Source organism: Embiotoca jacksoni, unplaced genomic scaffold, assembly GCF_022577435.1.
Source record: "Embiotoca jacksoni isolate LCO1_2020_lvr unplaced genomic scaffold, fEmbJac1.0.p SCAF_5, whole genome shotgun sequence".
Taxonomy (NCBI): Eukaryota; Metazoa; Chordata; class Actinopteri; family Embiotocidae; genus Embiotoca; species Embiotoca jacksoni.
In genome coordinates this window covers 400,751-426,429 of record NW_027185403.1, presented here as the reverse complement: position 1 = coordinate 426,429, position 25,679 = coordinate 400,751, and the positions used below count along the sequence as shown (strand labels likewise).

Genomic DNA, 25,679 nt, shown 5'->3' with positions numbered 1-25,679 from the left:
ATGCCGCAGGAGCACCTGATGGCGAATGTGGGTGTTCTGCCCGTCTCTGCCGAAACAGGCTCCCACTGACTCTGCCATGCCTTTAGGTGGTTCAGGCAACACAACACCTCTGAATGGCGAGTCTGTTAGGATCCCCCAGAAAAATTGGATGTTTGTGGTTTGTTAAATTCAGTTCGTTAAAACAGGATTTGATTTTAAGTTCTAATCAGTTTGTTGTCTGCAAAGGATATCATGGCACCTGTTATTCATCATTAAAACCAACCGTTGCATGATTTAAAGCATTTGATACATCTCCTGATGCCCTGTCTGTTGGATATGAGGGATAGAAATGTGTTGTAATGTATTATGCAAGAGGGCTTTTTGGACATCAAGGATATAAAAACATGAGTTTCAAGTCTTTCCAGGCCTTTTATGAATTATATTTCAGCAAAATTGTGTTTGTGTGATTTTCAGCCCAGAGGCCCTCTGCAGACTCATCTGAAAGGCCACATTAGCACGATGCGGCAGATCCACAGACAACAGATCATCCCCATGGAGCAAGCAATGGTAATGCCCCACTGTGTGTTTCTATTTAGAGTCCAGATACTCATTCCTGGCTGGACTCTTGGTTTTTGGCTACGTGAGGTTTGTGTAGTTATCTTCTTTCAGAAAACATCCTCCCCGCACCATTTAAACTGATTTATTTTGTATTCATTTGACTAATTCGGTTGTTAGAATTGTTTCCCTTCTATAAATCCTCCAAAGATTAATCGCCCGGAGAGTCAGGACAATAATATTCAGTTATGCTGCGTATCATATAAAAGACTTGTTGGATTTCATTGCCGTAGCGTTTTGCACTAGATTTGGGCAGTTATCGCACCATAAAGTGGCATCAAAGGACCAGAATTCAATGCAGCCACAGAGCATGTTGTGTTTTTGCCTGAGGGATGGGTTTTGGTTTTTGGTGAGAAAAAATGCCCGTTTCCTGTTCTAATTTTGCAAAGTACATACCAGTTGTACATCCTCAAATGGAGGAAGATTATTTACTTAAGAGGATGATGAAGGTTGAGGGAAAAATTATCACAATAAAAGTGTTCAAGAGTGGATTTTTTTATCGGTGCTATGTCACTAGCACCTACAGGGTCACGCTTGAACATAAAGATCAAAGCTTTAAACTTTAAATCAACTATTAAACTTTTTTGTTATAATTATATTATAAAAATGTTTGTATAAGCAAAGAATCAAATGTCTATGTGTAATGTGAAAGAGCTCATTAGGGCCAGACGCACACACCCAAATCTTCAGTTTTCGTCTGCTCTACGGAGCATTTTAGCTTCTTTCAGCTCATTGTTTTGGTTTTACTGTTTTATAACTTTACTCTTCCTGCTCAGCAGTTAGCCGTTAGCCCTGTTATATATTTTTTTGTCTGCATCCACTCACGAACTAAAGCCACCAACAAAGCCAGATATTCCTCATATGAACTGGTGGAGAACAAAATGGAGCTAAAAAGGAGGGAGACTATTGTATCTCGATTTGTCAGGAGGCCAGAAATTCAAACCTAAATGAATGCTAAAGCTGTCATGTGTGCTGGATGACGAAATAAAAAAAACTATTACCAACTCTGTAAGGTGATTATATGTCAGTGCTCCACGCTCAGGAAAAAAGGTTCCTCGGGGGAAGCTGACTAAACGTTCTGTAGCGTGCACAGATGAAGCCAAAGCTGCCAAGTAGGAGTGATTTCTGCGTTATCATTTTGAAAATGCCTGTTGACGAGAATAATATCACCCTCTGCGGTGAAAATATATTTACATGTTTCGCTTAATATCATCAAACACAGAATGTTTTTGACCCTCAGGCATGTGTCATCGAACATGTCAGGACTGAAAAAAAAAAAAAAAATTAGATATTCTGTTTTATTTTCTCTGTTGAAGCCAGTGCCGTTCGTTTCATTAACACGTTGCAGCTACAAGCAATTCAGACAAGCAGTGATGTGCTCCAACACGGCTTTTACAACAGCTCTGTTTTTGTTCTTTTCCCACATTCAACTTCCAAGAAATATGTTAGAGCAAGGGTAAGCAGAAACGTATGCATTCTGTGCTTTTAGTGTGCCCATTCATTACATGGAACATTTAGAGACATACTAGTAAACACAGAGCATATTTATAGCATATGTTTAGATGGCATTGCAGAATATTGTGTGCGTGTTCTTGTATTCACATTCACATAACGATCATACACCCTATGGTGTCATACATGAAGGGTTTTGTGCCAAAATATCCACTTTAAGAATAGAAATGTTGGGTAAACAGTTTTTGGTTCTTTTGTGGCCCCATCATTGGTGGAAAACCAAGTTCAAATTTTTTAATTTTTTTTTTACATACTGCACCGTGTGTGTAAGTAATTGTATCATGAGGGTTGGTGACTCATTTCTTTCTTTGCATTGTGGATATTTCATTTTGGAACAAAACTCTTCAGCATGCCGGTAATGAAAACATAATGTTGTTCATTAAGTGTTGGTTGGTTTTGGTCTTTTCTGGTCTCCATTTGTGTTTCACCGGCCAATGTTTCCCGGGTTTGAAAATGACCCGTGACCTCTGACATTGGTGTGTTCATTTGTGTCCTTTCAAAGAGCGCATTGAACCAGAGTATGAGGTTCCTGGAGAGAACAGCCTCTGACCTTCCAGTAAGTAAACTAAACTTTGAGTCTGACATCAAGACCAAATTGAATTTTTCATCTCAACAATATTCATCGTTTTCTTCTCTGCAGAACAAAGTCTTAGCGATTCTTGAGGCCATTCAAGCCGCCCAGTACCTCATCTCCCACAATGCAACACTGTTAATCAATCGGGTAACTACAGACAAAACTTTTTGTTTGTAATTTCAATTTGTAAATGATGTTTAACTCACTTTCTGCCCTCCTCTTCCTCAGGAAACGGGAAAATACACAGCAACCATCGTTGGCTACTTCAATCAATACATAGAATGGGTCAAAACGTCCGTAAGTGTTGAGGTGTTAATTTGTTAACAAGTTGAAGCTGTGGTTGTCACTTTTCTCAAGTGTTTGCTTATACGTCTGGTCCAATGTTCATTTAGTCAGAAACAAAAACGCTGGAGGAACACAAGAGTTATGTACTGGCAAAATAAGGACACTGCATGTTACATAACAGCTTCGGAGTAAATATAGAGACGACGAATATAACGGTTACAACCTCTATAAATTTGAGGAATTTGCTTTGTGGCACATTGGTTTCTGCTGTATTTAACCTAGGGAATTCAAACCAGAGTAAAAACATAACAAATAAGATGTTTAAAATCCTGAACTTTTTCTTTTCATCTCAGAGCTGTCAATAAAACGTTTTTATTTCAATCAAATTGTTCTTGTTTTTCCAAGAACACTTGAACAACAGGGATGTATTGAGCAATAGCTTGGAGGGTTTTATGTTAGCAGGCAGAAACAGGATTTCACAGCCAGAGTAAAGGGTACGGTATTACTGTGGATACACTGTACAGCAGGTATACCTGAATTTGTTGTGCGCTGATGTTTCCTGTTTATATCTTCTGCAGCTCGCCATGGAGGTTGCACCATGCAAGCCCTTCAGCAACATGGTGGACACGATGGAAATCATGGCCTGCAGTTTCTTGGTCGACTCTATGGTGATGATTTATAGCAGAAGAAACGTATTAACAGCTGTAGCTCAGCGGATCTATTCATTTCATCCATTTGGGTAAAACAGCTCTCAAAAATGAGTCATGTGACGAATCCAAAGTAGGGAGCAGGTCGCAGGACTTTTTACCTAGAAGACCGCTGTTCGTTGACTTATTGTAACTTGTGGAATATATTAAACCTATGTCTCGCACATAACGTAACTTGCGAAACAAAAGTAGGTATTTTATCTCAAACTGTGACCTTTCACCCGGATGACCCATGTTTCAGTCCGCCGACGTCAACGTGGATTTTTTTTTAGGTAACGTAGTTACGTACATAACGTAATGTATTTAACTGGCGTAGCCAAGGTGACGCAAGAAACGTTATTTACGTAAAAATTACTCGTTTTAACCCAAACCACGATCTTCTCCTAAACCCCAATCACGCGGCTCTGGGCGTCAAAACCACACGCGTGTACTTTTTTGCGCCGAGGCGACGCAAAACGTGACGTTGACACTGTGTCATCAAGTGGATGATTGCCCAATCGATCAAATGACTCATCGTTTCAGCTCTGAATGCTTTTTTTTTTTTTTTTTTTTTTGTCTGACAGAATACTTTCTGGATGGGCCTGGGCTGCAGCACTCTCTTCCTGCTCCCAAGCATCATCCTAGCAGTGAAACTCGCCAAGTTCTACCGCAGGATGGACACGGAGGATGTTTACGATGAGTGAGTACTTATTTTACGTGATATTTTACTGCTGCATTTATACGAACTTACATTTACTTTTGATAGCTACAGTATGGATACCTACCATCAACGATGCCATTTTGGATGTACATTTACGTAGTTTCATAGTCTAGATCATTTTTTTCATGCTCTTAATGGTTGCAGGACATCTTTTAGCTTCTTATTCTCTATCTGCTTTATGCAAGTAATATTTTTGCTCTGGGCGATTTCAGTTTAAAGTTTTCTAATTCACTTATTTAAGGACTTAAATATTATTTCAAAATATCGATTTTTTTTTTTGTTGTTGTTGTTGTTGTTGGTTTTTTTGTTGATTTTTTTTATTTTACTCCAAAAAATGTTAGCTTTGTGTTTAAATGAAGATAAATAACCTTTGTAGTGCTTCTTTTAGTCATAGCTGCTCTACTAGTTTACTGTTGATTTATTCATTATCTCCTCCCTTTTCTCTTCCTTGTAGCTCCTCTGTTTCTGGGACTTGGCATTTTACTTTGTGATAACCATTTCTACTATTTCCATTTTCCATATCCTTTATTTTTTTTGTTTGTTTGTTTTCATCCCTCTTTCCGTCAAGCACTTGGCACTTTACAAAGAAACATTGACGCGTTTGTCAATTTATATTGCTTCTTCATGCACCTTTCGTTCAACCTCTGGTGAACATCATTGGATCATGGCTTTACACAAAGACAGCTGTTTGATAATATCTCAAATGATCAGTGGCTATCGCTACATGTAATCTGTGCCGGATTACATTTCTTTTGCTGAACATATCATTGATATTTTTATGTTGCTCTTTTACTTTTATTTTGTGTATCTTTGTAGCATTGAGACAATTCCCATGAAAACGTAAGACATTTTACCTCCCTCTCCTTTTCAACCTCTATCACTCTGTGCTTTCTCTCTGAATCTTGTACATAGAACTGTTTACTAAATTCTTGGTGCTGGTTTGCGTTTTTAAGCTTGGAGTTGCTCTTATGGGTGGATGGTGTGGCTTCTTGTCGTGTGCTACCTTTGAAAAAGTGCCCCTTACCTTTCATGAAGGGCTCTTGCAATCATTACCTTACAAGTCCACCTGGTTTTTGTAAGTTATGGTGTAAATACAAAAAAAAAATACAAAAAAACACTGGTTTGTACTCAAAACACGTTTATCTCCTAACACTCTTGAAAAAGTTTGGCTACTCGAAAAAGAAAGCATTTTTACTCTAAATGTTCAGCATGCCACGTCTCTCATCGTTACATTTTTCATCCCCTTTTCTTTGTATACACTATTTTGTTTTCAGTATGGAAATTGGTAATAATGGTTATCATAGTGAGCGCTCCCAAGGTATTCCTAATCCTATGATGACAAGGTAAACGTTACATAAATCCTGTTGACTGCATGCGACGGGGAGGTGGAGGCATGCCTGGGGGACGTGGGTTATTTTAATCATGACGTGGCCGGGCAAAGTGCATGCCTGCAGGGGAATTGATTCATTACACGCGCGCGTATATATATCTGGAGGTCATCAAATAATTACATGAAAGCTGACAAGTAACGGTTGCTTTTATTAGAAGTTAAATGTTGTTCATCAAAACAGTCGAGTGATTTAAACCGATTTGTCCAGGAATAGTTGGACATTTAGAGAAATATGCGTATTCGCTATCTTCTGAAGAACTAATGGTGACACTCTCCCTTCTGTGCATTAAATATGGAGCTAACAAAGAGGTAATTACCCTGGTTTAGTTTAAAGACTGGACGCAGAGAAAAATAACTAAAACCTGGTTTGGTCTAAAATTTGAAAGAAAATCTCGTTTCTGCGGCTCACTTTTTATGTAATACGATCAGTGAAGGAGGCAAATTCAGGTCTTGCACCTAAATAAAAGTACGAATAACACTGTCAAAATACTCAAATACAGATACTTCCATTGAAAGTGGCAAGAAATAGGCAACTTTAATCCAGCAAAGGTACTTGTAGTATTAAAAAGTATTATAAATAGTGACTGTCAAAAGTACAATATTTCCCTCTAAAATGTCATGAAGTATAAGGTGGCATTAAAATGAAACACTCAAGTTAAGTACAAATACTTCTAAACTGCAGTATTTGTAGGTTTTAGTGAAATGTCTCAACGGCTATTGCCGTTCATTTTTGCACAGACATTTATTTCCCCCTCAGGATGAATTGAAACGACTTTGCCCTTACCGTTGTTTAACACCACAAAAAAATTTATTTGCCCAATACTTTGATTTATGACCGAACATTAAATGTCAGCATGTTAGCTCGGTCACTGTAAACATGCTGACGTTCCCAAAACGCCGCTGTGCCTCAGAAAAGCTGCCGGCGTGTAGTTTTCCGTCTTGTTTACATTTCTGTCTGTGCACGGTGTCAGCGAGTTAATTAAGTGACCTTTAGAGATGCTGGTAATCATATTTAAAAACCTTTGAGGTTGCCAGGCTAGTTGCTCATCGCTACCAGTCTTCATGTTAAACTAAGCTGACCATGTCCTGACATAAGACCTGTATTTAACACACAGAATTGAGTCGTGACGATTTTTCAAATCGTAAGTATCGCTCTGATTCTTGAACCGAAGAATAAACAGAACAATAATTGAATATTGACACCAACAGGATACAGTGAAGCTACGACAGGAAAACTGTCACGAGAATGCATCAAGAAATTTACCGTCACTTTAACAATATGCCTGCTGCCGTTACTTCTCTCTGCCATGTTGCTAAATGTTCTGCTCTGTAAGTTTTGGGGAATATCACTAACCTACTGCATGCTCTGTGTGCACACTGGGACGTTCATGTGGAATGAAGGGGGGGAGAAAAAAAAAAAAAATTCTTCCTGTTTCCTCTCGTTTAGAGTCAGCCAAAGTCCGATGAATGTACACCTGATCATTTTGTTCAGAGAGAGGCAAGCATGTTAAAGCTTTGGTGTGACGCTGGCTGGGATTGCTGCTCCTTTGATTTTAGTTTTTTTTTCTCCTTAATCTAACAAAACGTCTAACTGCATGTTTTATATTTTTAAGTTGCAATTGGACGGGGATGAGTTTGGCCAACCAACCTGCCGTAACAGAAACTATAGGCAGAGAGCAAAAACAGCTACATTATAGACACGTTTCATTCAAGATTTTAATTTACTGCAAAGCAAAACAAAAATCCCCCAAAAACATAATAATAATTTGCTATTTTAATGTCTTTACCCGGATGCAAAAGTTAAAAAAAATGGGTTTGTGACTTTTTAGTAAATATCATGTGAAGCATTTAAAAAAAATGTCTTGAATTGCATAAAAAGAAATTTGGAATCGAACCTACAAATCACTGTCCAAAAAAGCATAAAGGGGCAGTAAGTAATCTATTAAATCTGCTGACATTTATCAGCACTTAGTCCGCCATTATTTAAACACTGACGCTTACTGTAACTAAACTTTAATGGCCTGAAGCAAGTAGTGAAGTCATATTTATAACAAAGTGGCAGTTAAGGTAGGATTTTTTTTTTTTTCACAAGTCGCGCAGATAGAAATATGCCCATTAAAATGTTTTAAGTAACAAAATTTGACAATAACAATGCCAACAAACCTCAGAAATGTACTATTACAATTGTCATTTGGAGCTTTCAGAAACTACTTAATGCCCCTTTAATGGACTGCACACTTTAACCCTCGGAGGCCGTTTTGCTCTCCGCCTTGTGAACCGCTCTGTCTTTCTCCACTTTGCCACATAAAAGAAGAGAAACCAGCAGCTGTTTCACAAAATGATGATAAATCAGTCGTATTTCTGTCTGTGGCTCTTAATTTTGTGTTTGTGTGTGTGTGTCTGTGCTTGTAGCATCCCTACCTATGATACCATGAACAGGTTCCCGCGGGCCTCGGCTCCTCCGAGGCACATCGACTGGTGACAGTGAGCCGGCTGTTGTTCTGGCTCCTGAAAGGTATTGGGGGGGGGGGGGGGGGACCAACGTCGTGGACCGTCCGTCCGTGTCTCTAACACTTTTTTTTGTTTTAATTTAAATCCTTTCCTTCCAGTTTTACAACCTTTCCTTCACACAGCTGCCATCTTGTCCTGCTGTTTGTCTGCCATCACCGCGTCATCTGCCTCTCTCCTCAGTTTTTAATCTCGTTTCTTTGCATTTCTCGTCTGCCACTCTGACCTAACTCTCTTAAAACTTCTTCACAGATACTTTTAGTGTTTTTCCTGCACGCAGGAAAAAAAACCATCATGGTGAGAATTACTAATTTTGGAGTCAGTGTGCTGTAGAGAAGCTGAGTGCGCTTGTTCACCATCTATATTTAGTTTTTAATTGCTGCCTCTGACCTGTCTGACCAGCTTCACGTCTTTATCGGGACAGTTTTTTTTTTTTCAATTAGTAAGACCAGTGTGATTATAATTTTTGCCAAACACCATATTTCATCACTAGCCAGCCTCCATTATTTTCCACTTTTGACGGCAGGTTCTGCTGTACAGAAAATAATATTATTATGATCAAATCAGAGGTTTATTTCTGGCAGAACTAAACACTGCCAGGTGCTCAGGCCTTTGTCACAGATTACATTTTAACACGTCAAAATAGAAAAAGCACCGGTAAATAATAGAATTGTCAAAATTGTTCCAAGTAACACCGACTAGTAACACCGGCACTTTTCAGTGATGCTGCTTTCCAGAACCAAATTGCCAGAAGACAATTTATTTCTGCGTCTGTCCCACAGACTGTCATTCTCATTGTCCTCTATAGCGGCAAAATTTCTGATAGCGCTCTGCTAGTGGTAGCATAGATTGTATTTACTCTGTCACTCTGAAAATGACATCATCAAGAGTTCGGATCTGAGCCACCACAGCATCCAGACTGAGACACGTATCCAGAAATTGAATTGTAATCGCATTTTAAACCAATAAATGCGGTTTGGATTTAATTTGCACAAAAAAAAAAAATCACATTTCTAGACTTTCAAAAATCAATCCGTATACTATTGCCATCATTTTAATCAGTGGCATTGTGTTAGAAGTCATGTAAACTAACAATTATGACATTTTATTTGAGGACATACTTTTAGTGTAATTTTCGGTTACAAGGACTTTCTCTACCAAATTGTAACATTTCGAAATATAAATTTGAATATCTGTCGGGAAATGTGTTATTCCCATCGGAAAGCAGTGGCCCAGCACAGCGCACTCTTTGAAAAAAACCTCTTTGGAGCCCCATGAAAGTGTCTTGCATTTCACAAGTGAGAACTGCCTTATTCTCCTGGGTCATTCAAAAGAAAAAAGAAACAGTATGTTCTTGAATTATTTACTCAATATGAAAAAACTAAAATCGTAATTCATTCTTCTCCGATATTTATCTTTCCAGTGCCGTCGCAAACTGGAACTATAATGCATCATAGTAAGTTTTCCTTACTATTTTTAGACTTTTTACAGATTGCAGCCATTTAGTTGAATCTGCGGAGACTCCAACAGCCGAATGGTTTTCGATTCCTGGATCAATAGTGAGGAATTCAACGGTTCAGAACCAATCTTGTTAATTTAACAAGTCATTTACTCTTGTATCAAGTTTGAAAATCTAATTTTCCCTAAAACAAGTGGAAAAAGTTAGTGAATGAGTGTATAGCAGTTCAGCCTGTTAATGGGGGTTTCACCCGAGTGGAGAATTTTATCAAAGTAAATTACAACAGAGGGGGGGGAAAAAAAAAAAAGCCGATCATTACGATCAAGATAATGGAATCTCTTGGGCTGAGGTGATTTGTACTGAAAACAAGCACATTATTTTGGTTGTCCGACCAATGTGAGAATTGATCCGTGCAGGCTGATGTGATGAGTCTGTGTGGTTTCCTGATCATCATTTTAAAAAAGGACCAACAGGAATAGAGCTAAGAAATAGTGCTTTAAACATTTTTCCTGAACTGTACAAAAGTGGTGAATTATACACGTCCGATAACATCCAGTCACATGAGAAAGCATTCAAAACCATTTCGCTTCTTGCACCCTTAATTGTGCAGATTAAATTATCAGTGGATACGAATTGACATCAATCCAAACACAATAACCCACAATGACAAAGTGAATCTATTTACTAATAATCAAAAACTGTACAAAATTCATTACCTTGTAGAAGCCTCGATGGCAAAAAATTACAGTTCGAGTCCACTTGGGTAAGTCAGGCTATGCACATGTGGATTTGGGTAGTTCGCCGAATTTTTCCAAGCCGATTTATCAGATTTGACAGGAGGCGTCCATGAAGAGAGACTTGTCCTGAAGCCACTCTAATGTGTCTTGACTCTTTTAGTCGGGTCATTGTCAGGCCTAAAAGCGGCAGATGTTCTTCAAGAAACTTAACTGTCCCTGCTGCTGTGAAGCGCCCCCATAATATGATACCACCACCACCACCACCACGCTTCATTGTAGGGATACACTTTGGATTTTTAATACATTTGCAATAATTTCTTAAAAACGTGTTTTCGCCGTTGCCTCTACGGGTTATCGAGATTAGATAAAAGAAACGGCCGTTTAAAATCAAATAAACGACGGCAAAAAAAAAAAAAAGCGCAAAACGTGACGGGGTCTGAATACTCTCCGTTCCACCGGGTTTTCTTTGGGTTGACTTACCAGAGCGTGTTCTACTTTCTCGTCTGTTTTTAGGCTCTTCGTTTCCCAATTCCTCGGACCAGACGAAGCCCGATAAAAGCTGGTTTCCCTGCAACGGAAGAAGAAACACACAGCGTCCTGCAGGTGTTATTCTCTTCAACGACCAACTGAACCTTCTCAATCAGACCCGATCACGGCCTTCAGTACGGTTACCGCCTGCAGGACACCAAACTCATTCCCCTCCGCATCAATCTGAGCCAAGCTTGTTCTCCCATTTTTTTTTCAAAAGGACTGCCGTGTCTGCGTTTACATTTGTTCAGAAATACAAAATCCAAGCTGAAAAAAAAAAAAAAAAAACATTCAGTGAAGAGGACATGACATTAACTGTGACGCTCGCTCTTATTGACGTACTTATTTGTGCTTAAGAAAACAGAGGTTACTTGAAAGGTCACCTGAAGGTCGCAGCAAGCTGATAAGAGGACACTTTTTTTTTTTTTTTTCTTCTTCCTGCACTTAAAAATGGATGTAACACTTTCAACTCCAGCTAAATGTTAAATGGAGTAACAGTTCGTGAATACAAATGTGATGAAAGCTGCAGATTAACATGAAGTGTGTTCAAACATGCTGTCCTGCTGAAAATGGCACATCCTTTTTAAGTGCAGCATGTGTGAGATGGTGGCTGTGTGGTAGTAAATGACTTGACACCTGGATGATTTGAACCGAGTGGTAAACATACAGAGAGTGGTTGGGCAATATAAGGAATTTAGCATGACTTTTTAAAATGTTTACAATATTACGAGAAAGTTTGTTTTTCGCTGGTTTGGGGGGCGCATTGCAAATGACTGACTGCCTTTCAGAAGTATGTTTCACACTGGCATTTTATGAATAGACCCTTTTTAAAAAAGAGAAAATCCCCCATCAGATGCTCCTACACTGTTAAAAATCTACAATCTGGACTCTTTTTTTTTTTGCAGTACAGTGTTAGAAATGTATTTTTCACCTGCTTGCCAATTTTCCCTAAACCACTGCCATCTGTGTTTGTGTTAATTTTCTATATTTCCCAGAATGCCTTTGCACAGCCGATGAATATATGATTTAGTGTAAATACCCTGATGCTGCAATGCATTCTGGTTTACTGAGGCTGATGTCTTCATATGGATTACTCCGTGTGAACACCAAATTTCAGACCATTTGTCCACTTCTTTTTTTTTTTGTCCAGCTACCCTTTGAAACCTTCACGTTAGAAAATAGAAAAAAGAAAAAAAAAAAACGCAGCTTAAGAAACTTGCTATTAAGTGAAACAACAATACAGTTTTAAGATTTTTCCCGTCTTGTTAATGATCTCGAGACACCTCCGATTTAATTTAGGACTTTTTAGGGAGCATCGCCTCCAGATTGGGTACCACTGTACCGCAGCTAAGAGGCACATCTCCTTTATCTGACTACGACATCCTGCCGTTAAAGTTTAGCCGATATTCACAGGAGTACCAACAATACAACACCAAACAACAAAAATCACACCAGCAATTTTGTCAACAGTGTAAGTATTTTTGGTGGATTTTCCCTTGAAATAATATAATAAAGACAGAGTACAACCTATATTTACACACTTTGACAAAAGTGTCAGGCTTTTAGGTTCCTTATGTGAAGAACTGATTAATAACACATGCTATCACGTTGAGTTCACTAACATGATATTTTTACTGAGATCGTTCTTGCTTCCTAGCTGTGATACTTTTAAAGTGGAGAATTGATTCTCAAGCCAAATCCTATTGTTGTTGTTGTTGTTGTTTTTTTAACTGTAGGTCTCAGGTCTTTAGTGGTCTATCAACTATGTGCTTATTTTGTTTTTCTGCTTTTTAAAAACCCGCAGTAGCTACGGATACATTCAAAACTGTTGAACAAGTGAATGTATTCAAGAGCTATTTTTTTTTGTTGTTGTTGTTATTTTGTGATGCTTGATATGGAAGTTGGCTGAGAAATATGCTAAAATATATCTTTAATGCATTGGGGTGGCCAATCCAGTTTATTCCACGTACCTCGCCTTCATGTGTACTGGTTAGATTTGCAGCTGCTGTCGGCTTAGTAATGATGGTGAAAAATTGGACAATCCATTTTTGGGACTAGTGAGCGCTGTCAATCAAATAATAGAAAGAAGAAATATGCTTTATGGTTTACAAAGCTGACGGTATTGACGCACACCGTGAAAAAAATGTCCATCTTAAAACTGAAAGTTTAAATTTTAGGTGTCTTGTTATTTTGTTTGTGCAAAAGCAGGATACGTTAGTCTAGTAACGTCCCCACAATACCAGATGTAACACAAATGTATTTTTATGTTGAACCAAGTAAAAAAAAACTGTCAAAATGGAGAAATCATTGTAATTTTGAGAAAGTGATAATAAGATTTTGAAATAACTTTTGTTGTCAAGTACTTCACTAATTTTAGCATCGAAAGAGTAGGATTGGAAGCTAATTGAAATATTTCACCTTTTTGAACCTTCCCATATAATTTATATATTTTAATTGAAATTACCTTCACATTACACACTTACAAAGTTGTTTTTTTTAATCACATTAACATTGCAAATTAACTTTGTCTCATTAATCCAGTAGAGCAGGTTTATATTCGTATGTTAATTTCCAGGCATACATTAAAACCCAACTGGCTAATTAGATACACGTATCTACAGCTCGAACATTAGCTAACCTCTTTGTGTTACACTAGCAACCCACATTATATTCTCTATATAATATATTGTATCAGTAGTGTACATATACAGAAATTCAAAATGGCCTTTATTGGTTAAGTTGACATTTCTTTACCTAGTTTTTGATGAGATGGACATTTTTGAAGTATCTGTGTGCTCACTTTGACCGGACTATCACAGGTTTTCTTGTTTGCTAGAATCTGGATGTGACCCATCTTGGGAGAAAAAGAAAAAAATGTATGATTTTACCAAGTGCTTAAACCAGCTATCATGTAACCTAAACCCTGGATGGATCAGATTCAGTGGTAACTGGTTTGAACTGTGATGCTCCACGGTGGGAGCCACTGAAGAGGAACCGAAGAGGAACTTTTTATTTGATGGTGAAAATAGAGTGTATAAATTGTGAATAAACTTTGAAATTCAAGTTTATCGTTTCACTGTTGTACTTCTGCGAGCTCTGTTTTTGAATCAGGCGTGCAGGTTTTGGGTAATGTGTTGTGTAAAAAAAAAAAAAAAAAGAAAGGAATTCAAGGGTTTTAATACTTGTTGTAAAGCAATAAAGAAAACTGCATAAATCACAAGAACTGACATGAGAGGAAAAATAAATATTCGATCAATGTATATTATATATTAAATCAAATGCATGTTACTGAAAGTTTACTCGTAGTATCTCAAGAGTTTAACACAGCACCGCACATTCCTACGTGGTGCTGCCACTGCTGGGTTGCCTTGCTGGTCAGCTATTTCAATAAGAGATGATTATATTCTTCCATAAGCTTCGTTCTGAGGGTTTTCTCAGGCACCGAACAGTATGTGAACAAACACCACCAGCGAAACCACATGCCAGCTCACTGCTACTTCTAAACGGGCTTGTATAAAGGACGGATGAGGACGAAACCAGTCAAAAACAGAAGCAGTGGTTCAGACAAAATCTTTGTTTTTCCTTGTGTTTTCCTTGCACATCAAACGCTGTGTCGGTGCGGTCGGAGATTTACACAAATTGTCTTTTGCATGCTGACTTCTGTGTTACTGTATGTACAATCTAACTTTAGCTTGACGGGCAGAGACATACGCTAACAACATCCGATGCCGGTAGAGCGTAAGATGCTCCCAGAGCTGTTATGAAGGACATTTACTAGCTGAAAGCCAGCAATGAACTATATTGGACCTATTGTGCTTAAAAGGGGCGTTATCTTTTTTATATTTAATTACATTTTTTTGGTTGTTAGTTTATCATGTTTCCTGTGCTGGGAGATAACTGCACACAATTGTCTTGATAGGTTCAAATTAAGCTGCATTACACTGGATATCATGCATAACAAGGGGGCGGCACACTGTGCAAAACAGCGAGAGAGAGAGATACATCAGACAAAGTGGGCTGGTGAATATGCCGCAATCTCAGGGGAACACGAACGCTCAGGGGGAAGGGGAGTGAACATTTTAAGAAGAATATGTGCTAATAAGGCGCTTGACAAAAGCTCGAGAGCGTCCCCTCGCACCGTGCACCACAAAACTCTGACAAAGTTAAAAGGGAACGAACCCCAAAATTCGCAACTCTTAAAAGATTTGTTTTAAAAGCAGATCTGTGACTTAGTCTAACATCACTCACAATGAGTCCTTATTTAAAGCCACGCGCTATCAGAGCATGTCTGGCCCCCCTCCCTCCCCTTCCCGGTCTCAAATAGGCAGGTCTTGTTCTTTCTTAATTACTCGCTCACTGCTCTCCATGCCAACGTCGGTCGACCATGTGTGAGCGACTCCCGCTCACGTTTCTCTGTGGCCGTGGCCTGTGTTTATGTTTGGAGGGAAATGATAGGTTGCGGCCGCACCGTTGTGAGCTCCAACTGCCTTTTAAAAAAAAAAAAAGCAGGCGAGAACTCAAAGTCCCGGAGGATGCAGAGTATATTCTCAGACATAACACATTTCTGTTTAATGAGAAATGCACTTAGCGAACGTGAAAATTGAAGGGGGAACTATTATGTTTTGAATAACTGCATGAACCCTGGTGGCAGCACAAATGAGTCAAACCTTTTTAGAAATCACTCTGTGGGGTGCATTTAACACAACCGAGATCATCTGGGATTTCTTTACGTTGAAAAGTATTGACTTTTTTGTTTTTACGTAACACCTGTAAACATGAGCGTCACGGTCAACGTCTCAGCTGGTTTGGCTTGTGGCCCCGTCTCTCTCCTGACAGCTGGAACTGATGTCAATGTCCTCCTCCTCCCATATGGCCGGTTTCTTTCAGTCCGCATGTTTGTTTGTTTTTTTTTGTTTTTTTGTAAGTTGAATTCCATCTTTGTCTGCTTAGCCAATAAATAGCAGGAGGGACCCTCAGCTCGAGCAGTCCCTCTCTCCTCCTCTTCCACTCGGCATCCATCCTTCCGACACCATGTGGACCCAAGCCACGGCTCTGCTCCTCGCCTGCTCCTGCCTCTGGCCAGCCGAGGCCCAGAGCGACGGCGGCAGGAGGCAGAGCATCTGGGACGACCCCATCAAGTTCACCACCAAGGCTAAGGACTTGTGCACCATGCTCGTCACCGGTCACGGGGAGTACACGAGACTGAGGCTGTCGTGCCAGAGCAGCAAGCGCTCCTACTGGTGCGAGTACGTCGGCAAGCCTTACACCTGCAGCCCCTACAACAAGAACCCCCGGCACTACTTCGTCCAGATGATGTGGAACCTGAGAAAGCTCCACAACGCCTGCCAGGCGCCGAGGCAGATCAAGCCTCACATGTGCAGGAAGGCCACCGACGAATCTCAGATGGTCTTCTCGTCCGCTTCCTTCTCCCGGTCGTGGCCCGAGGGTTCTTCCAGGAGACCGGCGATGCAGCCCGTGAGACCTCAACCCAGACCCACGCGGCCTAACTCGGCCGGGCAAGCCGCCACGAAAACCATCCAAGCGCCACAAACGGTGACGACCACGGCGAGGAGCGGTACGCAGCCGACGGTAACGACCACGCCGAGGAGCAGTACGCAGCCGGCGACACCTCCCGTCGAGAGCAACGCGAAGAGGACGGCGCGGCAGTACTGCTGGAGGTCGCTGCAAGGCATCTGCTCCGTCGTCATCGGTTGGTTTCGGAATTAACCGGAAAGGTGAGCTTCTTAACACGCAGCATTTATCATGTTGTTTTATGACTAATCGAAGCGGTGAAATTAGGGTCTTTAAGTGAAGTCTGCCTGCATTTATTTCCAAAATTCAACCTTTTTTCTTTTCTTTTCTCAAGATATTACTGCAGCTACATAATTTTCTCCCTTTTGTTATATTCACAGATTTACAAATTCTGATGAAGATAACTTCTGATGTCTGATTAAAGCAGCCCTGGGTGGGGAAACTCCAGAGCCGTTTGGTCGTGTGTGATAGAAGAGCTGTAGTGCCCTCTGCAGGGGAAGCGGCGGTACTGCTGTGATTTATAAAAACACGTTTTGTTTTTTTCACTGAAAACTTAACATGAATCATCTTCCACGGAGAGCCAGGCCCGGAAGAACTTCACTACCTTCACAAGCGTTTTGCATGAAATGGTACTGCTTTAACTTGAGATGACATATGTATTTATGTTTGTTTAATTTTATTTAATCTCTTGCATCACTCATAATAATACCTTGAATATTACATTGTTGGGAAAGATCAGAGTTCTTATTCTGGTCTTAAAAAGGAAGTGGTGTCTGTATCGGTGTATTTTACGGAAAGATATAATGAATGTGAAAATGATTTTATTAAAAAAAAAATAAACATTATTTTCAATCTTTGTGTTGACGAGTTTTATTTTACTGAAAAGCTCCTAAAGAAAATCCTATAATTAAAAATGTAGATTTAGCAGCAATATTAAAAATGATTTCCCTACAGTGTCTTATCATCATAAAATACTGTATAATATTTTGAAGCCATAAGAATCACCTGCTATACAGTATTTGACCAGTAGGTGTTTGGTGAGTCGAGCTTCAGACTTCCAGGTCAGCGGTTTTCCCCTGCAGGGACGTCTGGCTGCTTTCAAGATACTTCAAGTCATTTTTTTTGCATGCCGTGCTCACAGATGGTCCAGTGTGGCACTTAAAAGACTGAATTTGATCAAAATATAGAACTAAAATTTGTCTAAAGCAGGTGGGATTTCATGAGGCAGACGGCACAATCTGCCACAACAGGTTACTTTTACTCCCGATATCTCAACATACAGTTACGTCTGTTGCAAGCTTTAAAGTCTAAGTTTTCAAATATGTCAACCAATAAACATGCGGGAGTTTGTAAAGCGGTAACTTATTGAACCGCGTAGTTTTGCTGGTTTTGTTGAATCTATTTTTCTACAAAAACAATCGCAATGTTTTAATCTGTATGTTTCTTTACATGGTTGCAATTTGATGGTACAAGTGTTAGGCTCAAAATATCCCTAATACATCAATGGCACTGGTTTACTAGTCTGAGCTCATGAAACTTTGTTTTATAAGCCTTTCAGTCATGCAGTGTGTGTGTGTGTGTGTGTGTGTGTGTGTGTGTGTGTGTGTGTGTGTGTGTGTCTGAAGGGGAGGGCTGATTATGTAGCAGCATACTGAAAGCTGCAGGTAGAGGCGACTCTCAGCTCTCGTGTGCCGAGGCAAGCAAACCGAAGTTTCTCTGAAAACTTCAGGTAAGTGGAGTCACCGCTGTTTAGTCTGATGTTACTTGTAACGGAGTTGGTGATTGTACAAGTGTTGGGGCTTTTAGTGTGTATTGAGCCTGCTATTTAACGTCAGTGTCTCCTCATAAATTTACTTCAGTCTTCTTATAACGCCTCCTGAAACTTGTATTGTGTCTATTGTATATATTTATATCTTCTTTTATTGTGATTGACACAGTGTTTGCCACGGCCTTTTTATTTAAAGAACTACCAACTTACAGCAACATAAAATAAGATTTGACTCCTCAATTCAGTTTTATTCTATTTACCGTATTATTTTTTGTTGTTGTTGTTTTCTGATGCATCTTTTATATCTCTTTGTTTATGACTTCCAATTGCCTTGAAGGTAGCTCTACGACAGCCTCGTCTTGCCTGTTTGTGCCTGAGCCGCTCACAACACGCATTTTCCTCTAAAACGTCGGTGTGATGGGGGATTGGGGAAACTGAAAGGGATTTGAGGTCAGAAAGCTAAATCTGAGTTTATCCCCCTTTTTGCAGGGCGTGTTTGCCGCTTTCATGGCTTTCCTCACCAACGTCGCCATCCTTCTGGTGCTGGCTTGCATTTCCCACCAGCTGATGTCGGGCGCCTGTCAGAGGAGCCACGGACGGAGGGGACGAGGGGCGGACAGAGGACAGCACAAGGACAGGTCCGGGCTGAAGACGGGCCGCCAAGCCAAGTCCGTCTCCGCGCAGCCCATCAAGGGCAAACTGGTCGCCAAAGACAAGTTCGAGTGCACGTGGGCCGCGACGGGCGAGGACCTCTTCGTCCTCGGTGTCACCTGCAAGAAGGGCGGCAAGAGCTTCAGCTGCGAGTACGTCGCCCGGCCGTCCGTTTGTCCCCGGTACGCCTCCAACGTCAAGCTCTACTGGAAGCAGATTTCCAGGGCGCTCAAGAAGCAAAAGAACCTGTGCCAGGACGGCAGCTCTCCGGTCAGGGCGGGCATGTGCAGAGGAGCCGCCGGAGATGCTCATTTCAGACTCCGCGTTGCACCGACGGAAAAGGCCGTCCCGCCTCATGTTCCACCCGCCGCAACCAAAGCCGGCAAATCCTGTCAACCTGAGAACAGGAAGCGGGCGGGGGAGTTCTGCAAGGAGTCCTGGTCGGGTTTTTGCACCTTCTTTTTCACTATGGTGCAGGATTACGATTGCTGAGACGGGAAAAAAAAAAAAAAAAAAGTGGACTATGCAGGCTTTTCTATGCAGTCGCATCAATACTTGTCTTATTATAAACTCTGTTTTTCTAACATAGTAGTTTGATTTCATGTAGAGCGCACACCTCCACTGTGTTCGCAGTGGTTTAACCATTTTAATAAAAACAAAATTTCTGTCTATTCTCGAACGTTGCTCTCCGATTTGTGCCATTTGGGAGTAATTTACGAGCGTGATAACGCGCAAATAGACAGAAGTTATCGTCCCCTCCTGCAAACATATGCAAAGTCAAAGTCTTTCCATTTCTGTTTCTCTACAGCCTGTTACTTTACATAATTTCAATTACAAGACATTTGTTTTCCATCACAGTAAAATTACCTCTCCTCCTCGATTTGAAAAAGCCTACTTAAACAAAAGAACCGCGTCCATCTGTCCGTACGAAGCAACGTCACTTGTGTTCAAGCCCATTTTCTGTCTATCCCGAATGTTCACAGCACCGCTAACGGCATTTTGCTGGGAGATTTAGACGTTTGAGCATGTTGGGTATTGACACAGTAATTCAACCAGAGGGTGTGTGATTTTTAGAAGACTTAGCCTGCATACTTTGGCACTGACGAGCCTCTGAATCCACACTCCCAGTGTGAAAACCATAAAAACCCTCACATGTTCGGTTTACATAATCACAGTCGAAGGGCACCGGGGTCCAAAAAGATCAGATATAAACTAACAACAAAAACATTGGCAGGGTCAGCATTATGTTTGGCATTTTGAACTTGATCGGTGCAGCTTCCCACACTTCAGCTGCAGAACTACTCGGGTGCTTTAAAACATCGGTAGCTTGGCCAAAGTCTAGTAATCTTGTAAATCTCCATACAGTGTGTTTATGACCCGTTTTAACCGATTGATGAAGCACATTCTGGGGTACTTATTATTTTCTTGCTGCCACAAAACCATTTTACTGTCAGATGTGCTTGCAGGCTTGTAGTGGGAAGGTTGCTAATTGAAATCCTGAGTTGAGAAATTGGGAAAATAAAACCCCAAAACAGCAAAAATAAGAGTTATACTGGTTAAAATAATGTTCATACTTTAAGACTTACTGGTTAAAACAGATCGTGCTGATGTCCCTTTCAGAGTTTTAGGATGCAAGTGTGTTAAAGGTTAAAAAGCACACCTAAAACATCAGCAGGGAAAGATTTGCATCGCCTAACAATCACCAATAATCCGGAGATCTTCGAGAGGCAAACACAACAACCGCCAAGTCCAACAGAGCAGCCGGAGGGAAAAAGGGGTTAGTAGGCCTGTCTTTTTTTTTTTTATCCTCTTTATGATTTAATTTTCCATCTCCTGCTGTGACATATTGCATCACCCACAGCTGAAATCCATCAAGTATAGACTCTCAGCAGGTTGCATTATGGGCTCTGTAGGAAATCTCTTATGAGGCAGACTGAGGCAGTGTGGCTACAGCAAAAAAACAAAAACAAAAATTAGAGGGCAGTCGCAAGGTCGCTGCAGGAATGCAGAGAATATGGAAGTATATTCAAGACTAAAACAGCAGCTGATGAAAAATACAAGACTTTAATTCTAACCGGGCAGCTTGTGAAACGCGACGCAAGCGACTTCGAGAACATGTCCCGTAAACTCAGTAAAAGTAGTTGCCGTAGAAACGTGACAGAATACCAGAAGGACACCTGTCCGGGCTTAATTAAACAACTTAATTGGATTTAAATATCTTCAGTGTTTAAAAGCTGATTAAATGGGTTTCACTTCAAGTACAAGCAAACCCACAAAGTACGATATTACCGAGGACACGTCGCAGAGAATTGTCAGTAATGTTGTGAAATTGCTGTACCGTGCTTTGCATAAAAGCACGCAATTAAGAGGATTTTTATTGTTATTTTTTTTTTTTTTACTGCGCTGTGATTTATCTCGTCAGCGGTATATCTTCGAAGCACGGCACAGAGCTCAGTTAAAATATCAATCCTTAAAATTTCCAGAAACTATGAAGCAGTTTAGTTCTTGTGCCTAAAATTGGCAGTAAAAAATATGATATCATGGTTTTATACAGGAACCAAAGGCCGCTGTCATTCATAATGTCTATCAACACAGTCAAAGGTTTAAAAGTTAGATATAGATTATAGTTTTAAATTTGAAATATAGACTCAGCAATGATCATATAAGAAAACATGGACAAAAGAAAGACAGATTTACACACTAAATGCTGACTAACATTGACACTCTATGGGGGGGGGGGGGGAATAAAGGATTTATTTATTTATTTATTTATTTATTTTTGGGGGGGGAGGATAGCGGGCCAACATGTGTATAAAATCAGCTGCAGAAATAAACTTACCTTTCCTTGTTAGCACTTAGCTGTTGTTAGCCGTTCATTGGTTTCCCAGTTCCTTGCTCCTTTTCTGGTAAAAAAAAATTAAAAATAAAAACTTTTGCCTTCGCTATTTTCGTTCCGCTACTGCTCATGTTTGTGTTTACGTCACCGGGGGACCTACGACCTGTCAATTTGACGTTAAACGTCATTTCCGATTGAACTGAAAGTTTAGAACCTAAAATGAACTGTTAACCTCTCACTGAAATCGAAATAACATATGAAGACCATCAACAACAAAATAATATAAAATTTAAAAAAAAAAAGTATTTCATTCATTATTATTTTACTTAAATACATAGTTGTGGACCTGAAGGTCCTCGACTATCCGCCAGGGGGGGCTGCAGCTGGTTAAGCCTAAAGTCAACGAAGTATTCAGATCATTTACTGAAGAAAAAGTTCTAATACAGCAAAGTAAAAATACTCCATTACAGGTCAAATCCTAATCCATAAAAATCTAAAATCCTAATTGAGTAAAAGCACAAAGGAATTTTAATTTAGGTACAGGTTTGGCCTCTCTGACTCATATATTATTATGTATTACATCATTAGATTATTAATAGACATACATTAGTGTGTAAGCAGCATGTTCATGTTGCAAGTGGAGCTACTTTGAGGTACTGTATATCCAGTTTTACATAAAGGGACAGAAGATAAATCTGAGGGGTCGTCAGATGATTACTGGGAGAAGAAAAAAGAAAAAAAAATTAAGTCATGACACACAAATCTGTTTTCAGTTTTTGGACTTATTCTCCCCATTTTTGGTGATATACAGAATCATTTGAACATTATTGAAATGAAATCATGTGAGAGGTTTCGGAGGAAAATGTCACTTCATGTTGGAGGTGTTGACGACTCGTAGACATCTGAAATGTGACCTTGACTAAATGCTGCTTTTTGTAAGACGTCATGAGACAAATAGTTTGGAAACCACTGGTTTGATCTTTGTGTTGTGTTTTAAAAGCTTGTGATATTATCCATCAGCTGGTTGCCATCTGCAACCTCACCACTAGATGCCACTAAATCCTTCCCACTGGTAAAAAAAAAAATATATATATATATATATATATATATATACAGTATATATGATTCTGAAGAAAGAATTCATGTTTTGCAGGAGAAACATTTTTAGATCACCAGCACCATAGAAATGATGTATTAAAATTAGGACTGAATTCAATGGCTCCAGTTTTATAGAAAGTCCGTCTTTTACCAGATTTCGAAGCTCCTGTTGCTAAAAACTGTTCTTTGGTCAATTTGTTTTCCGACTAAGCCGCCTTTTTTTTTTAGCACCATTGTTGGCTATAGTCTTCCAGGTTTACCACCAAAGAATTAGAGATAAAAAGCATCCTTCCTGAGTGGACTGAGTGGATGTTGTGGATTTACAGGTGGTCCGACCGCCTGCTGCTCCTGATTGGCTGAGAGAAGTGGTCCAACTGAAAGTAAAGGAGAACACACTCCAGCAACTACTGACACTAAGGAGATTTGGCCCAGTGTGTGTGTGTGTGTGTGTGTGTGTGTGTGTGTGTGTGTGTGTGTGTGTCTGGCTTACATGCTCCTATGAATGCCCTGTGTGTGTATTTGAGTGAATGAGCGTTTGGTTTACAAAGAGCTTTACAAGATTACAAAGAACTGAAGGGAATTAATGAAACACCACAAAAATTGCATTGTTAGTGTGAAATTGAAGTGATAAGTGTGTGTGTGTGTGTGTGTGTGTGTGTGTGTGTGTGTGTGTGTGTGTGTGTGTGTGTGTGTGTGTGTGTGTCTTGGCCCTGTGATGGATTGGCGACCTGTCCGGGGTTGTACCCCACCTTTCGCCCAAAGTGAGCTGGGATAGGCTCCAGCTCCCCCCGTGAGCCTGTTCAGGATAAAGAGGGCATATAGATAATGGATGGACGGAAGTGTGTGGTGTTGGTGGACCCGTCTTGATCAAACAAAACAAGAAAATCAGCGTCCACCTGGCTGCATAACAATCACAACGACAGAGACGAGTAAATACCATAATTACAATCCACTAAAAATAATAGTACTTCATAATTTTAAAACGTGAGGATTGTTTACAGCATCTTCCTGCGGTGGAAATGAGCATCTAGTACCGAGCACGACTGATTTATGACGGGCACGACTCAAGAGCTTACTCTTATCGACGTATCAATCAGTCAGCTGCAGTTATTGTTATTCTGTTCTAAATCACAACATAGATTTTTTGTTTTTTATTACACCTTTGGCTTGAAAATCTGCCAAGAAAAGCATATTTACTTGCACTGCATGGGTACCTGCTTCTCTCCTGCTTTCAGTATAATTTTTTTTTTAAGGGTATTGTGTTTTTAGTGTAGGTTTCAAGTGAACACATCATAAACTAGATTAGTTCCTGCTTAACTTTTTCTCATTTAGAAAAGAAATACAGAAATTTGTTTAGCGAGGTCAGATTTGCAGCTTTAAAACTGAAATGCGCCAGGTTGACCTAAAGGACTTATTACCAACACCTAGCAGCACTCAATACTTCGTTGTAAAACTTCCAACGAATTCAATCAGAACAATGCTTTGTTTGAAATATTTGTTTGAATATCCGTTAAAGACGTCATCATTGACTTGTTCTGTCTATTTTGTGGTTTTAAATTGACATTTCAGTTGCTCAAACCTCAACAACGGTCCTAATAAAAATCAGTCGGTACCTACTGTTCTTTCTCCAACAAAAACAACACATACACATACTTTCAATACAGCACCATATCTGAAACAAATAAAAGAAGATTAACTGCAACAAAATGCTGCAGAAGTTCACTTGTGGCTGTTTAGCTTCATGACTTTAACTACAGTGACAGAACATCAATTTGCGCGTCATTTCGCATTGAACCGGAGTCAGAGCCTCCGCGGTAAAGCATGCAGATACATGAAAACTCTTTCCTACTCGAACCTTCAGGTGGTTTAGGAGCAGAGTACATAACACGACGTCTGGCAGACAAGACAGTGAAAAATGTAGAGAGCTTCTGAACCGCGTCTAGAAATGATCGGTTTGTTTTATGACATATAATCATTAGTTTATAGCTCCAAACAGAGATCCTCATTAATTGTGTGGCAGCTTTGGGTAAACAAACTTGCTGCTCTTTACTTTTCGGATGCAGTTTATGCATCATACAAGGTTCACAAAGATACTAAAAATATGAAGCTGAATTCTTGGGACGTGTGAATAAACATGGAAACAAGACAGTAAAGACATAAGGAAGATTTATGGAAGTCAAACTGTGAATTAAATAAGGAGTTCAAATTGAAATTTGAATTTTGTGGACCCAAAAAGATAAATATATGCCGTGGGAATATAGTTTTTTGGAAATTGCACAACTTGACAATAACAAGGAGGAGACCCACTTAAAAACCAGGAAACGGATTTTCAAAGTAAAATATTTAAAGTGCCATCTCTTGAGTCAGTGAAATGAACAGCGTGTGGCTCCTTTTAAACTTTGCTGCCCCCCTGTGGTTCGAGCTCCAGCAGAAGTGAAGCCATCTCTCATCTACCGACCTAAAGGACCCAATTTGTTTGACATCTGGCCCATTGATGCAGAGAGAGGTCCAGGCGGCAGACGTCTCTTTATGAGTCAACAAATGTCTAATAGCATCTCATTACTTATTGATCACTGACAGACGGCGCTGCAATCGGAGTCTGGATCAGCATCTCATTGGTGATTAATGAGAGCGGCAGCGTTGTCGACGTGTAGGCTTTAATAATTCAGCAGCAGCATTGTATTTTTCTAAGCTGCACTTAACACATGCTGTGAGCACCGAGTGCGAATAAGGTAAACAAGTGTTAACAATGTGTCGTTATGAGAAACTTAATAGAAAGATTTTAATATAATCAATATTT

The 25,679-nt window shown here is 39.9% G+C and overlaps 3 protein-coding genes across 4 annotated transcripts in view; all 3 read left to right on the top strand.

Annotated features, from left to right (window-relative positions):
* Positions 1 to 14,057, top strand: part of prom1a (prominin 1a) — a 72,627-nt gene extending 58,570 nt beyond the window's left edge. Inside the window, 10 exon segments of the mRNA XM_069171889.1 lie at positions 454 to 546; positions 2,609 to 2,662; positions 2,747 to 2,827; positions 2,909 to 2,977; positions 3,544 to 3,633; positions 4,236 to 4,351; positions 5,189 to 5,212; positions 7,210 to 7,260; positions 8,175 to 8,277; positions 10,980 to 14,057. Coding sequence (XP_069027990.1) covers positions 454 to 546; positions 2,609 to 2,662; positions 2,747 to 2,827; positions 2,909 to 2,977; positions 3,544 to 3,633; positions 4,236 to 4,351; positions 5,189 to 5,212; positions 7,210 to 7,260; positions 8,175 to 8,244 — 648 coding nt within the window. The 3' untranslated portion in view covers positions 8,245 to 8,277; positions 10,980 to 14,057.
* A 1,968-nt stretch (positions 14,058 to 16,025) lies between these two features.
* fgfbp2a (fibroblast growth factor binding protein 2a) lies at positions 16,026 to 17,224 on the top strand. The gene is made up of 2 exons (XM_069171864.1): positions 16,026 to 16,729; positions 16,907 to 17,224. Exon 1 carries the CDS (start codon positions 16,026 to 16,028, stop codon positions 16,719 to 16,721), a length of 696 nt encoding a protein of 231 aa, XP_069027965.1. The 3' UTR covers positions 16,722 to 16,729; positions 16,907 to 17,224.
* A 970-nt stretch (positions 17,225 to 18,194) lies between these two features.
* Positions 18,195 to 19,606, top strand: LOC138211378 (fibroblast growth factor-binding protein 1-like). Of its 2 annotated transcripts, none has more exons than XM_069171209.1 (2): positions 18,195 to 18,255; positions 18,784 to 19,606. In XM_069171209.1, the coding sequence occupies exon 2, from the start codon at positions 18,802 to 18,804 to the stop codon at positions 19,435 to 19,437; it is 636 nt and encodes a 211-aa protein (XP_069027310.1). In that variant the 5' UTR covers positions 18,195 to 18,255; positions 18,784 to 18,801; the 3' UTR covers positions 19,438 to 19,606. The 2 variants fall into 2 exon arrangements, with proteins under 2 accessions (XP_069027310.1, XP_069027311.1); XM_069171210.1 differs by lacking the exon at positions 18,195 to 18,255 and adding an exon at positions 18,630 to 18,702.
* Positions 19,607 to 25,679: the final 6,073 nt, after the last annotated feature.